Source organism: Oreochromis aureus, linkage group 6 (genome assembly GCF_013358895.1).
Source record: "Oreochromis aureus strain Israel breed Guangdong linkage group 6, ZZ_aureus, whole genome shotgun sequence".
Taxonomy (NCBI): Eukaryota; Metazoa; Chordata; class Actinopteri; order Cichliformes; family Cichlidae; genus Oreochromis; species Oreochromis aureus.
Genome location: NC_052947.1, coordinates 25,376,091 through 25,392,130, shown reverse-complemented (window position 1 = coordinate 25,392,130; position 16,040 = coordinate 25,376,091). Strand labels below are relative to the sequence as shown.

The following is a 16,040-nucleotide window of genomic DNA, read 5'->3' as shown; positions in this document are numbered from 1 at the left end:
TACCTACATAAAAAGACTCCCTCCGCCATACTGGCAAAGCACTGACAGCAAGGTTGCCATTTGGAACCTTGGACCACAAACTACCAGACAAAGATTTCTTTTTTAATTTAATTTTTAAAGTCAATAGTGGTAAATTTTAAAATAATTTCAGTGTACTTTTCAACTTTTCCTCAGAGAATGGCTCTCCTCATCGCCTTTATCTTTTTGTCAAGTTGGACGGCGGCGGCTGTTACACTTCCTTACAGCTCGTATGTGAAAGGATCCAGGGTTGATTTTGAGTCATCTGGCAGCGGACCAGAGGAACCTGTCCAGGGGATAGTCAAGGTTGTGCAGCTGGACCATCATACCCTGACCCAGTCTGGATTCTTCAGAAGAGGACTGACCCCCAGAAGAACCCCTTCCCACAGTACCAGACTGCCCTTCCCTGCCTTCTTGTCTCGCGGTCGTCCAGGTCAGGCTGGGGCCAACAAGGCTCCTGTAAATCCACTACACAACCTGCGCCCTAAAAACCCCACTGAGTTGGAGCTAAAGAAGAAGCAGGGCCTGCAAATGTGGCAGAAAATCATAGATAAAGGCAGCAAGATGTCTTTGCCAGTGAACCTGAAGGACATGAAACAGACATGCACTGCAGTACCTTTCACTCAGGTAAGAGCCATCATACGTTTTCAATTCTTTGCCCATTAATATGCACATGCAAATCAGCGTCAGGTTAACTGAGTTCTTACACGACTACACAGAATATTGGAAATTCCTCATTGTTAGTCACATTAGTGTTGATTTTTTTTAAAAATGATTATTGCAGTCTGCATTAGCTGTGGTGTTGAAGCGTTGATTTTTACATTCTCAGAGGTAAAGGAAACAATAGCTGCTGTGTTTACCCTAAACCTGACCCTCGCTGTCATCTTCCCAGCATGTGACAGCAGATGGATGCGAAACAGTGACAGTACACAACAAGCTGTGTTTCGGCCAATGCAGCTCCCTCTTTGTCCCATCTGAAGGAGAGTTTGCAGGACTGAGTCCTGAGACAGGAGCCTTCCACCGGCGGGCCCCCTGCTCCCGCTGTGCACCATCAAAAGCTCAGACTGTTACTGTGCCTCTGCGCTGTGGAGCCGACGTCCGGGAGAAGCGAGTGATGGTGGTGGAAGAGTGCAAGTGTGAGACAGGTCGTGAGGAAAAGAGCGCCATGGCTGTAGGCTCCAGGCACGTGTAACGCTGTAAAAGCTGCCACAACAAGGCTTCATGACATTTTGCGCTGTCTGAATGTAATCCTGTGTTGCAAATCACATAGAAAATCAAGCAGAAGAGAAGTTTTAATTTGAATCAAATCACTGCCAAAGTGAGCCACTATTTTTCATAAACGATAAAGTGATTATTTTAAGAGCTGGAACAAATATTTGTATGTGTAATCGTATGCGTATCTGTATTTTTGAGTCTGAATGTATTATTCAGAAGGTAAACATTCTGGTGGCTTCTCCCACCATCGATTGTTGACAAAGTGACCTGAGCTTTGGTCACGCATTTTTCTGTCGCAACAAATGAAACGGTCCACACTGGACTTATGATTAAAAGTGTGTTTAGATTAATCTAAACTGAAATATTGTGATCTGTGATATTGTCATTAAAATGTCCTCTTTGTCCACATTCCTTTTTTTTCCTGGCATTGCTAATTACTTTTCTGCCAACACTGTTGGATTTACAAGTGCAATTTAGTTTGCATGCAAAGCTCAAGTAAAAACATGAAGAGCATTTGTTGTTTTTTTTTCCCTCCCACTCTTGTATTCAAGCATTCAAGTGTCAGCGTCTATATTTTATTAAAAAGCCGTGTTCCATCGACTTTTAGCACATAGCACTTACATCTGAAAGCACCGAACTAGACAGCAAGCAGGCTATTGAGCACGGGTACTTAGCGGTAAGCAAACATAATTGTTTCAGCATGGACCCCTGAATTATGTATAGGAACCACCTATTCTCATGCCCAATCTCTTTTCAAGCTAGCTGTGGGAATTTGAACATCCTTCACCACAGATGCACTTGAGCAAGAGGGCATGTGTGATTATGTGTGTATGTGCTTTTTCCCCCCCCCGTTAGAGCCCATAAAACCTATTATTCATTTATATCCTGGCACCTGGGCCTGGTAAAGTGAACTCATCCCACACATCCCTACATACATTCCCAGAGGAGCATAAAGAAGGGGGCTCTTTACGTCGCCTTGGCATGTTGTCAAAATGGCTGCTTAGATGGCCATTTGCATTCACGTGGGCTTTCTGAAAAAGTGAAAGCGTTCATTGCACTACGGGGGTGCATTGAGTCCCTTGGATTCCATTAGCATGTGATTAACATCTTGCGTTGATGGCTATATTTTCCGAGATTGATGGGACAAATATTTGCCCAGGTCTTAACTGTGAAGAATTAGGGGCCACTTTTAATCAGGCACTTGTTTTCTTTTTCTTTTTTTTCCTCTATACGTAGACATATAGAGAAGGTGGAGAGCTTGGGAGACTCACACGACAATGAACAAATTCCTCATAGTGAAGAGGGTTGTTTGTGAAATGTCAAAGTCTGAGTAATCTATAACTAATCATGGCTGTACTTCCCTAAATGTCATTATGCAATAGCGCATTTGCTATCAGTCCGCATGATGATGTTAACAAAGAAAGAGTGATGAGCTCACTATCTTCTCCCTGTATTACCCTCTTTCCAATCTTTTTTTTTTTTTCCTGGAAGAAGAGAGATAAAAAAAGAAAAATGGGCATAGTGAGGGGAGGGGAGGATGAAGACGGTTGTTGATTGAACAAACAAGGTGCACAAGAGATTGCACCACTTAGCAAGACAGATGTCAGCCCCCTTTGCATTGTGGGATCCGGCGGAGCACTCCTGTGTCATTAAGGATGGCCTGGTTCCCATGGCGAGGGGAAAGGAAGGAGCGAAAGGAGGAGGGCCTGCTGCCAAGTTCAGCGCCTCGGGGATCAGATCAGCGTCACGGGGTGCTAAGTGGCCTAGTTAGCGCTTTAAAACGCACAATGAGCTGCCTGCTCTTTCTCTCTCTGTGTGTGTAGGCCTTTTAACTGTCAGACATGGAAATGGTTGGGAGGTATGTGTGATGGGTATGTGTGGGGGGGTTGGAGGATGGAGTGGGACTCCAGAAATATTACTTAAGTCAAGGTGAATTTAAAGGAAACTGAATGATAAAGTTAGATTTATAGGTGCCCATTTTGCTCAGTATTGAAAAGTTATATATATTTTTTTTCCTTCATTATAATAATATATTAAGTGCTCATTGAAGTATTTTATGATTCATAGTAAGAAAAGGAAAATTACCACACTGAACCAGTTTGATGCTGATGAAATCTTTCCATTGATTTCCTGGCCTTTCCTACCTTTGCTGGCTACTTGGGGCTAAATCACCGTGCTACTCTGGACCATATACTGTAAGTAAAAATAACTTAATGTTTTTTTCCCCTTTTTGGTTTTTTTCTTTAGCAATAACTGATAAAATTGAGATGGCAGAATGATGTGCTAAGCTATCAGCTAGCTAGCGAGCTTGGTTAGCAAGGTGCAACCATTGCACAGAGATAAAATATCCCAAAATAGTGTTAAATGACAAATTAAAAATAACATTATCACTTACCAAACATTTCTTGGATGGCCCATTAGTAGAATTAACCACACAGTGTGGTTATACTAGCACTAAACGTGTGGGTAGCTGTGGTTTAGGTGTTAGGCCAGGTGATCTACCAAACTGGAAGGGTGGTGTTAACATGTTGGCATGCCTGAGTACCCTTAAGAAAAATACTATATAATATATAGTATATATTATCCCTGATGTAGCCATTGTGAATGTGTGTGTGAATGTTGGAAAGGGCTTAGGCATAGATAAAAATGCTATGTAAATGTATGTGTGTGTGGTTTATTGAGTGAAATAGTAAGCACTTTGAGTGCTCAACTGAGTAAGAAGGACAAGTACCACCAAGTCCATTTAAATTAACTTCAATTTTATTTACAAATCACATGAGCTGTTGAGTCAAGGTGTTTTATTTTTTTATAGTGAAGAGACTCCTTCAGTAATAGTGAAAAACTCCAACAATGAGATGACCTCCTATGAGCAAGCACTAGGCGACAGTGGTAAGGAAAAACTCCCTTTTAACAGGAAGAAGTCTGGACAGCCATCTGCTGCAACATGGGAGGTGAGGGGACAAGTGCCAGAAATTAATAATCACTAATGATCAAATACAGCAATATGTAAACACAGAGAATGAAAAGAAAAAGAAACATACTGCCCCCAGCAGTCTAGGCTTAGTGTAGCATAACTAAGAGAGAGTAACCCTCTCTTAGAGAGTGACCTTATCTCTTGGAGCCACCTAATCCAACCCTAACTATAAGCTTGATCAAAATTAAGTAAATTTTGAAGCCTAATCTTAAAAATAGAGAGATTGTCTGTCTCCAAAATAGAAACTGCAAGCTGGTTCCTCAGAAGAGGGGCCTGGAAGCTGAAGGCTTTGCCTCCCAGTCTACTTTTAAATATCCTAGGAACTACAAGTAAGGCAGACGTCTGAGAGCAAAGTGTTCTATTGGGGCGATACAGTACTATGAGGTCTTTAAGGATTTTAAATTTGTTTCTGGGTTTAACAGGAAGCCAGTGAAGCCCATGTGGAAGAAATATGTTTTTTCTTTTTAGTCCCTCTCAGTACTCTAGCTGCAGTGCTCTGAATCAATCAAGGCTTTTCAGAGAGCGTTTAGAACAGCCTAATAAATTACAGTGATCCAACCTAGAAGTAACAAATACGTGCACTGGTTTTTCAGCATCACTCTGACACACAATGTTTTTAATTTTAGAGATATTGCACAAATGCAAGAAAGCAGTCTTACATATTTGTTTAATGTGTGTGTGCTGAAAGACATATCCTGGTCAATAATGACTCCAAGATTCCTCACAGTGTTACTGGAGGCCAAGGTAATGCCATCCAGAAGTATCTGATTAGACAATATTTTTCTATGATTTTTAGGGCCAATTTACCATGTGATGGACCGAGCAGCGAAGGAAACTTAGCCACAGGTTAAAGTCCAAAAAAAGGATTTTTTATTTAACCCAAAAACACAATTGGTTAAATCATGCAAAAAGAATCAAAATCTTGGGCCCATAAAAAAGGTCAAAATAACAGCACTCTACTCAAAGTTGACAACAATACTGATAACTCAACCAAACTGACCTCACTTAACGACAAAGGGGAAACTTAAATAGTGGCTGATCAGCCCACAAAAACACAAGAAGGGGTAAAACACAAAACCCAACTAAAACTAACGTAATGAACTCCAATCCCCCCCCCCCCATGGTCCCGAGTTATGGAATGAGCCAATTTACACTCTTCCATCAAAGCTTGCTCCGCCCCTTTTCCACCTCTTGGCTCTTCAATCAAGGGACTGGAGCAGCTGCAACTAAGGTAACTCAGAAAACAAATGATTAATCATACATAACAGTGTAAACTAAAATGTGCGCACTTATTTTAGAATGCAGTGTTATGTGAGTATGTGAATTAATTCTAAACCAAAACCAGTTATTCATTGTCCTGTAAATTAATTCCTATATTTAAAGAAAGACAAATGTGATTGAATGTTATGTATAAGCCTCTACACTAATATGGTGGATATTACCACTGTGTGGCTGTAGGTGCAGCCATCACAACCACAAACTCAGATGATGGATACAGTTTAGTGGTTTGATGGAGCGAAAGTGAAGGCTGACCTGCCAGCTATAATGTGGTCACACCTTAAAAATACAAGGTTTAAGTCTTAATAGATGGTACACATTGGGGAACCTTTTAACATCTATGGGGATTAATGTGCCCTTTTTAAAGGCAGCCTCTAGTATCTGTTGAAGGCACTGCAGTTTTTGGCACTTTACTGCCTGCTTTATTTTTTCGCCCTGGAGCGTATTGCTTAGTCTGGACCTGAGTGGAGTAGTGATCATGCTCCTAGATCTGGCATCTGCAGGTGAGGGTGAACAGGGGTCCATCATGCACTCTCTGGAAATAAATTTGGATGGTGAAGAGGTATACCAGAAGGATTATTTGTAAGACCTGTTAAGTCATAGGTGAGATGGTGTGTTATCACCTAAATCCCCGCAGTAGAGGTCTACTGCTGTAGGTGTCAGGTTCTAGGTGAGAGTGTGTCTGTTCCACAGTTATAACATCCATTTCCCTTCTGATACAGCCGTACATGCTCACTCTGTGGTGTTAGTGTGGACCAGCTGGTCAGAGTTGGCTCTGCTGGAGATGGTGCCCCGGGCTAGGCCTGCCAGCCTACTGCCATTCTGCCTGACTGCCAACCTGCCCGCCAGACTGTCTGTTGGGTGCTTAGCAGAACAAAGATAGGTGTAGCCCTACAAAAGTTTGTTATTGGATAAAATCCTGATGTAGTTTTAACCATTAACCATAGTAAAATAAGTGAATGGGTTTTTCTGGTTCTGTGTGAGTTAGACTTTTGCCAATCTGACACTGTAAGGTGAAGGGGGTTTATTTTATTTCTTTAAAAGGTTTTACAAGAAATTGAAACAACATTTAAGTAAATTACAACCTGATTTAATGTGGAGAAGACCGAGCAAGACATCACATGAGACTCAGTTAAGGAACCCCTTGGCAAGTCTGCTGACCATAGGCCAGTTTTTTGTGGCTTCCAGTACAGCCAGGCCAAGACTTCTTCCTTTCATTTTTTTAAACGAATGCAGATGGATTAAAAGCGCTTATACAAAGCTAAACTGTCACCAGACAATAGTCCGTGGTTTCAAGTTTACAGCTCTCAAATGCCCTCCCTCTTATGCTCTCAGCTATTTACATGCACACAACCAGAGCCTGCTCAACCAAGGACTGCAAGCAGACCACAAACGGAAAACACAATTCCATAAATCTCATTTATTACCTTTAGATTTCACATAATCTCTTAATCAAGATTATATGACTCTATCACTAAAATTTTTACATTGCTTAGAAGTTGAAACGTGGTAAATAAGAATTTTTTATGTTCAGAAATGCATTGCTTTAAAAGATTAAGTCTGAGCATAGAAATATGGATTAACGTAAAAATGTAACATTGCCTGATATAAGATCAAAGTGATTTGGTTCTGATTATGAAATATGTTCACAACATTTGTAGTTTGTCTTAAAATAATAATCATTTATACATAGAAAGAGGTTTTGAAAGCTGCAATCATTCTTCCTGCACACACCTACAACTTACACACTTAGTTCTTTGTCTAATACATTTTCAGACCCAACTAAGTGACCAACAGTATCCTTAACCTGCTTTTTTATTATCTGATGATCCCTAAGATGCAGCTTGTAAATCTGTAGTTTCTCAAAAATTTCATTAAGAGTGATATTTGAGTGATTTCTATCTGCATTTGATGATATTTGTATTTGCTTGGGTTGTACTTGTGAATATATTTGTGGTGATTATAGCTGCTGAGTGTCGAGCTGTCAGTAAACCCTCTGCTGGAGTGTGATGATGATAGCAATGTCGCTGTGGCAGGTGCGGTCCTGCATGCCATGCAGGTGATGTCTCTCATGCTCACTTAGCTAATGACTCCAATTAAAGTAATTAAGAGCTGGCATGGTGAAACCTGCTCACCCTTCCACTGCCAACCCATCCATTCCCCTTCCTTTTAAGCAGCACACATCAGCGCCCACCTCATACCACTACATGCCATCATCTGCTGAACTACTTCTGCTCTCTTGCCTTCCCTTCATTTTTCTCCCTCGAGCACCTCGTCCTCGTCGTTATGCCAAAACTATCCTGCGCCCCTGTTCCTTCTGAGGCCTTTGAAAGAAACATGAAGCCTAAAATCAGCTAAACGCTCCACTCCAGAAGCACTTAAGAGACCCTCAGCTCAACTTATTGTCACACAGACAGCTACGGAAGGGGAAGACCAAAGGCTGGGTCCGACAGGAGGAAGAGGCGAGTTAAAGAGGGAGAGAGGATGCAAGCCAGGTCCTAACGAGGGGAAAGATAATTGTTTTGTTTTGTTAGGGGCCCTTCTTCAGTATGGAGGGAGTTGAAATGACATGCCGCACATGGTTTCTGAATGAAGTGGTGAAAGGGAGGGGTTGAGAGATGCAAGCTTGATGCAAGAGTGCTGAATTAGTAGGGAAGGGGGTGCAGCACCACAAATGCAGCAGTAATAGTACTGAAAAAAAACCCTCCAAAGAGTTGTAGTCACAATGAGAAACCAGAGGCTGCTAAATGGTTTTTACACTGACAGATTCACAAGCTCCCATGAAACTTTGATTATAGTCGTGCACGTTGTTTGTTCCACTTACAGGACTTCTATAACATTTCAATGTCAAAATACACATTAATCACAGAGTATTTCAATATCACAGTCCACAAATTCCAACAGTGGGAAAGACCACTCCGAGCCAACTTGGAGACACAACTTTGGCTACCGGGCCTGGTCAGATTTATCAAAATTTATGAAACGGCAAACATATGAATCTCTGGTGTCTTGGTGTTCTTTCAGCACTTGGATTCCCAGACTGACAGACGAAGTGCCTGGATTTGTAGCTGGCGTGGCAGCACAAGCACTTTTCCAGAATCTCATCCCATTTTCTGTGAGAAAAAAAGACTTTGATGTGAACCCTGGGCTTACCTCCCCCTGTTTTCCTCATGTGTTCGCCCACTCCAGCGTAGTTCCCTTTTATTTATCTTTAACATCTGACCAGAAGCTAAGATGAGAAATAAGTAAAAGAGCAAAAAAAGAAAAGAGGGGGAAAAAGAAGAGGCCTTTCACAGTGAGAAACATCACTGGTTGTTTCTCACTCGATTCACGATATTCTTTCATGGTGAGCCGAGAACCGAAAGCCTCGCAAAAAACCATCATCATCAAATTTACAGCTGAGCACACTTTGGTAATCTGGCTACTAACAGCATCAAGCAAATTATCCTGGTGGACTGTCTGCTTGAGCCAGACCAGCGAATCACCTCCAGAAGCCTGTCACCACTTCCATGAAGATAAATGGTATCATTACACAGTCTCCATCATGCATTAGCTGATCTGGAATCTGCTTTCAGCAAAAGTGGGAATGGCTACGGATTACACTCAGCCATCGGATAACACTGACAAAATGTGTGACAAACATTGGTAACCGTCTCTCTCTTTTTTTTTTTTTGAAAGCGCTCGTTGGGATGCAGCACCGGATTATGCGTTGCAAAGCAGTTCATCTTGAATCGGGCTCATGAAACGTGCATTTTTGTTCGTACTGCTAATAAGATCAGTACCACTACAGACACAATTCATCCAGCACATTTTGCCAGTGTCATAGATATCTGTCCGCAAACAGTGATCCATCAAACAGTCATCATCACAGTGGGCAGAGGAGGAATAGTATCATGCCAGTGTGTGAGAAAGGGAAAGAAGAAGAGTGATTGAGAGACAGACATACGCATAGGGGGTGGGGGTACAAGGGGGGGCAGTGCGCCAGTGTTCAAGAGAGATAGGCCAAGTGAGAAAGCGAGGCAGTGTGTGCATGCTGGAGTTTGTGTGGAGGGGTACAGAGGAGGGGTGCAGGTGGCATGGAGCTGGCGCAGGCCTGGCCCACTGTCCCCTGGCAGTGCCAGGCTCCATCTGTCATCAGCAGGAACATCTGCAGCCCAAGGTGCCCTTGTCACCCAGCGTTAGAGTAACGAGTTTGGCGTTTCCATTAGTCCAGGGCCCTCGCCTGCCCGGCCAGTTCTAGCCAAAACCATGGCATTTTGGGTGTGAGCTAGTGTGTGTTTGTCTGCGAATGAGTGTGTGTCTAGATCTGAGACTGGGAGAGTGCGAATGAGGGAGCGAGCTGTGGGTGACTGGATTTGTTTGTCAGTTTGTGCGCCTGTATGTGTGCGTGCGTGCCCGCGTGTGTCTGTGTTTGTAAGAGCAGGGGACGCCAAGCCAAAACAACATGGCAGTGCAGAGCGTTGACCCAGCTGGGTTGAGCCGGCATGTCGAGTCATGTCCCCTCCTGATGTGTGTGTGCCCAGTGCGCTCACACCGCTGCCAGACCCAATCTCTGGTCCTCTTTCCTTCTCACTCTCACTCGCTCTTTCCCCCTCTCTCATCTTTCTGTCTTCCATCTGTCCACCTCCCTCTTATCTGCCCTCTCTCCCTTACCTCTCTCTGGCCCTTGTAGTCGCCTCCCTCCTTGTATGAAGAGTCCTTTCACACCCAGAGTCTATACTAAAATTCTGCCTCTGAACGCTACTCATATTTTATGCCCCCCAAAAAAAAACAGATGGCACTTCTTTCCCGTTTTCCTCTTTTCATCCTCCTCTCTGAGCGCTCCTCCTCCCTCCCTCTTTTCCCCATGTTTCTTTCCATCCAGCCGGTGTAGCACTGATCCTAACTGGCAGTCCACCTGTTTATTCTCTCTTTTCACCCACTCTCTAATTTTAAAAAAACGGAATCAATTCTGTCTCTCTCAAGGGAAACAACGTGGATCCATTATTTCTTATTGTAGCTATAACTTTCACATGACATTCTGTTAGGACCAAACACGGATTTGACAGTTATCAAATTCCCCGTGAACAAGATGGTTGCTGTTTATATCTGCGCCACATGGTGGCTCTAACGAGCAGCAATTCTTCTTGATATTAATGAACCCAGTTTGGCTGCGTTTGTGTCACTTACCCCTAGAATACTAATCAGACAAACAGGAGCGCATCCGAATAAGATAAGATTGATTAATCTTGTCCATTTTCTGTATTAAAAATAGGCGTGCATCATAAATCAGCTCTGACAGCATCTATGAGATGTTAGCCTGAAGGTGTGAGGGAAATTAGATTCCTCTTAATAAAAAAAAGCCCCACATTGAGGACTCTAGTGTGAGCTGAGCGTCTCTGACATGCAAACTTATACACAAATGCTCACTTAAATGTGACAGACATTTTTTTTTCTTTGGTAAAACCTATTCTTTGACACTCAAAAAAAAAACAGCCCAGCCACTTCCTGTGAGAGAGGAGAGAGTTTTATGCTATAGTCCAGATTTCATTTACTCTCTTCCTTTCTTGGCCCTGTCCTTTAAAGGTTTCTCATCCCCTTATCGACACTTTAAAAAAAAAAGTGTGTGGCGATAGAGTGAGTGAGATAGAAAAGGAGAGCCACAGTGAGATAAAGAAAAGGGAAGCGACAACTGCTAATCAATAAGATTTCTCCAACCTCGCTTTTTTTTTTTCTCTCCCCCCGAGGCCCGCGGCATTCAAGACGAGCCAAGACGAACTTGGCATTGTCGAGCACGCCTTAAAAAGAAACACCTGCGAGGTGGAAGACTTAAAAAAAAAAAACAGAAGAAAAAAAAAATCCTGCTTTTCGCAGCTCTTAAAAATGTTGGCAAATGTTCCATGGGTTTTCTGGGAACAAAACAGTAAAAAGAAAGAGCTTCCATGCAAGTGAAGACAAAAGGGGATGGTTTTCCATAGAGATGGAGGTGTCATTACACTAGAGACGGTTGCCAGATTTGGACTTATCTTACCCCCCTCTCCTCCCCATCCCCACGCCCGTCCTTGTAGCTATGCGATCTTAGTTGATTATCAGTGCTTCGAGCGGTGTTCAGAAAACAAATAATGGAGAGCAAAATTTAGCTGTTGATAAAATATGTTTGTGGCTTTAGATGGGAAGATGGGATCGGTGGGGAATGCGCAGAGAGACAAAGATGGAGAAAGCTAGGGAGGGATGGGAGAGAGGAGAGAGAGGAAACTGGAAGGGGGGGGGGGGTAACTAAAACAGATGGCACTCTTGGCATCCACCTCTCTCTTAAATCTGTTTCTGCTGTTTTTCTCATGTGCACGAGGCTTTAACCCTGTGGTAACCTGTGTCCCAGCCTGACCCCGAACCTAACTGCTGTATGTAACAAGCTCGCCGTGTGGGTTTGTGTGTATCCGTGTTCATCTCTAGCACCTCTCTGTCTGCACACTCCTCTAATCGGCACCCTATGGAAGTGAGTATCAGCTGTTTTTAAAGCCTCACTTTCATTTATGATATGCATCCATATCTTATTTTATCTAAATGGGCTCCTCTGGTATTTGTGCTGAGCTTGCCCTCTGCTCGCCTGACTCTCGGGCATCAAGTTCACTCATATTCTTTCCCTCAGAAGCTCCAAATTTCTGATTTCTTTTTGTATGATTTTGCAGTGTTGACAGTGACAGATTTTCATTATTATTAGGTGGCAGAATACAACTAAGTGCTACTATCAAGTACAGTCTGGAGTTTTCTTTTTCAGAACATCTCAGAAGGACATGCTGCATTTATCTGACAAAGAAGGTTACTTTTAGGTCAAGTGTCTACAAAATACAGTCCATTAATAGTGAAACATCAACTGGCAGCATTTCAAGAAGTAACACTTCCCTGTTCATTAATAAATGTTACAATAATAAAATCACACCGGCAGTGTTGTACATTTTGTTTTTGTTGCTTTGTACTTTTTAAATTGTGCAATCGTAGCTTTTATACTTGTTTGAGGGATCTGGATACCTCGTCCATCACAAAAAATGAATGGTGCTCTTCGTATTGCAGATATTTTTGACTGCATGCAAAAAGTCTCAAGCACCACTTTGTAAAGGCTCTTCGTTCAGTCCACGCACTGCAGTTTCAGATCGGATCGTCTGAGCCTATTTTGTCAGTCTTGAGATTTCTCGGCAATGCGGAAGAAATATTTTTCCACTGGTGAAAGGAGACATTTTAGAAACATATTTGGGATAAAATAACTAAATTTTTCAGGAGAACGTGAAAAACAGCATTGCAGCTCGTGACTGATAGAAGAAATATCATCATATGGCTTCAGACACCTGGGATGTCGACTGTGTATTTAGGCCATGTCCGTTGCTCAGTAGGTAAAAACATCCATGTGCTGACTCCCATAGACAGACTACAGATTTCCCTCAATGCACATCACTTATATGTGGGGTGCTGCAATGGTGTGTGCTCATTTGCATAATCTCCCATTTAAAAAGGGATGTGCTGGAAGCCGTTGGGAGGGGGCGGTGGGGTGGTGGTGGGGTGTTGATGGTAAGGGCTGGGGTTGGGAGGTGGGAGGGTGTACAAAGTGCCCATTGTGCAGTCCCAGGATAGGGAAAATGCCCTGTAGGGCCTGGTTTGTGCATGTGTGTGTGTGAGTGTTTATCTATGTGTCTGTGTGTGGGAGCCACACCTGTCAGAAGAGCCTGAGGGAAGCAATGGGATCACTATAATGAGTGTGTACATGTCTATATACGTGTCTCTGTGTGTGAAGCAGATATAGTCAAAGGGATTTCATTAAGAGGGACAAGAGCATTAAAAACTGTGGGCTATATCAATCTTTTATGTCCTAATTGTTTCCCTTTATTAACTTGGCTTGTTACCATGCCATTTTCTCTTTCTCAGTCGCTGTCAAAAACACACACATGGTCACACATACTCCCACTCACTTTCTCCCGCACTCAGCAGTAACCACACTTAGCAGCAGCATGATTTGATTACTTCTCTTCATCATGCCAAATCATAATCTACCCAAGACGCAGCAGGCCGATAGGATCAGACTGGAGAAATAATGGTAAAATCTGATTTTTTTTTTTTTTTTTTTTTTTAGAGAAGTGGGGGGCTTTTGAGGAAAAGAATCCAGAAGTGCCGAAATGGCTGATGGCTATGTCTCTAATGGTAAAATGTAATGCTCAGCAATCTGCTTAATATCCCCGCCGCACTCGTTAGATTAGTGAACATTAAGGAGATTGGAAGATTTGCACTCTTTTGTTTTCCTATAGCAACACAGGGGCATAGAGACTACACTGTTAATGATAAGGAACCAGAGGTACGGAGAGGTTTAAGGTGCACGAGGGGGTTACTAAGCTGCTGCGATTTCAGTTATGGAGGATGTGAAACAGATGAACTAACGCAACTGTTCTTTAGGGCAGCCGAGATATAATTCACACACATACACCCAAAAAAACAGAGTGAGAACCATTTCTGAGACCACACAGCAGCACAAAGATCATTGTAAATAATATTCTTTCTTTCACTGCTATGGGAAACAGTAGCAACCCGAAGTCGTCCCCCTATTAATGACTAATTCCTCGGCTGGATTGGCTCAGGGCAAGACAGAGAGCGGTGTGTGACCACCACCAGTTAAAGCAGGGCCGTGCTGGGATTCAGAACGTTATCGGAGCTCAAAGTCCTAATTCCACACTGGGAATACTGCCATGGGTAACATAATAAGTCCACTTTGGATCTGAGGGAGAGAGAAAAAGGGTTTTTTTTTTTGGTTTTTTTTTTAATTCTGGAGTCTTGGCTCCTTCTGCGGTAAAGTTCCTTAGGCGAGCGTAAACAGATCAACAGAAAAACAGCTATTTTATTTTGCAGGCTCCCAGCAGTTGTGCGAGCTAATAAGAATAACTATTAAACTCATGTTCTGGTTCCCAGGGAGGGATTTTTTTTTTTTCTTTTTTCTTTTGAGAGAAGGCAAATTATATGACCTGAGCTCCGTAGGGTGTTTTATATCGCTAGGGTGAAGCAAAGCTGAACACATTAGTACTGCACATATCCACTGCAAGTGCAGGACTTGTCACAAGCTTATTTTCCAAAGCCTTCACAATCCTGTCTTTCTTCTTACTGGCCTGCTCAATGCTCGAAGCTTACATAGAAAAAATAAACTGTCATTTAAGAAGGAAAAAAAAGATTATTTTGGATAGCTATCATCAGTTTTTCTTTTCGGGGGGTGAGTGTTTGGGGGGATTTTTTGGGCCATTTTCTCTAAAGCAGTCCTTTCTTATCGGCTGAGTGAAGCTTTGACAAAGCCCAAGATGATCCACATACCTCGTTGCTTGCAAAGGTCACACATGGCCTCGGGGGAGCAAACAAGAGGGACACAAACTTGTTCATAACACGCAAACTTTTCCTTGCATTTTTATGTAGGTGGAGTGCTTTTTGTATTTAGTATTTCAAAACCTGATTAGGTAAACCTCTTGTAGCCTCTCCTTGTGAGCTCGATTGTAAGAGAAAGTTAATGTCCCTGACACAAGTTTGATTTTTGTACTAAATAAGGCACCGTACTTATCTAAATGAGCAGAATAACTCATAGTAACATGAGAATCAGCAGACATTTTTGGGAGGGAAATATTATTTGAGGCATTTTTCGGTATGGTTTTGCACTTTTTGTTTTTATATCGTATTGTTTTGTACTTCAAAATTTATGTGAGTGATACTTTATTACTAAAGTGATATTGCTAGTGTGTAAGTCCACACAGAGATGGAGTGAATATGAAGCAAAGTACAATATATATAGATATACAGATTAGTGTGTACAGAGCCATTGTTTAGGTTAAAAGCCACTGACATTAAAAAAAAACAAAAAAACGCTGTGCACCAATCCCATATAATAATATACTGATTCTAAGTAGCTTATTGTTATAGGGTAGGGGTGTTAAACATACAGCCCGCAGGCTAAAACTTGCAAACTAAAGGGTAGCTTTGGAAACTGTTGACCTTTCACAGGAGGATGTAAAGTTTTCATTTAACTGTAAGGTCGCTGGTCTTCTTACAAACAAAGACAAAACCCTGGCCCGTCATATTCCAAAGTAAATAAAGTATGAAAGAGCAATAATTGTTTTTTATTGTTAGTATTCAATTTAATGACAGATACATTTTTTTTTTACTCTTTACAATTGATTTTTCAGGGTTTTTACATAGTAAAAAAGGACATTTTCTTAAAATTCATAAATAATTTGTGATAAATTGCCTCCAAGATAAACTCCTTTTTTTCTTACACTGTGGTCCCAAAGAGCTGTGCTGATGTGTTTCTACAGCAGTGTTTCTTTATAATGTGAAAAAACTGTTGCAATTGCATTCCTTTTTCTTAAGGCACATCTGGAATTAAATGTGTAGTTAAACTTCTTTACATTTAAAGTAAGGGAAACTATTTGTTGTTTTTATATTTTTTTTTAATCTTTTTTACCTCCAGGTTTTGTTTCTTTTTTTCCAGAAAATAGCTTTACTGGTCTTTTCACTCTAAGTTCAAATTAGACTGCATTTGGCCATTGATGTAAAATGA

General features: G+C 41.9%; 1 protein-coding gene across 1 annotated transcript; it reads left to right on the top strand.

Moving 5' to 3' along the window:
• Positions 1 to 177: 177 nt before the first annotated feature.
• On the top strand, positions 178 to 1,250 carry dand5 (DAN domain family, member 5). The gene is made up of 2 exons (XM_031741196.2): positions 178 to 645; positions 911 to 1,250. Exons 1-2 carry the CDS (start codon positions 178 to 180, stop codon positions 1,208 to 1,210), a joined length of 768 nt encoding a protein of 255 aa, XP_031597056.1. The 3' UTR covers positions 1,211 to 1,250.
• Positions 1,251 to 16,040: the final 14,790 nt, after the last annotated feature.

Coding starts and splice junctions, on each gene's coding strand:
- dand5 (XM_031741196.2), top strand. CDS start 178: ATGGCTCTCCTCATCGCCTTTATCTTTTTGTCAAGTTGGACGGCGGCG. Junction 646..910: donor CTGCAGTACCTTTCACTCAG/GTAAGAGCCATC, acceptor TCATCTTCCCAG/CATGTGACAGCAGATGGATG.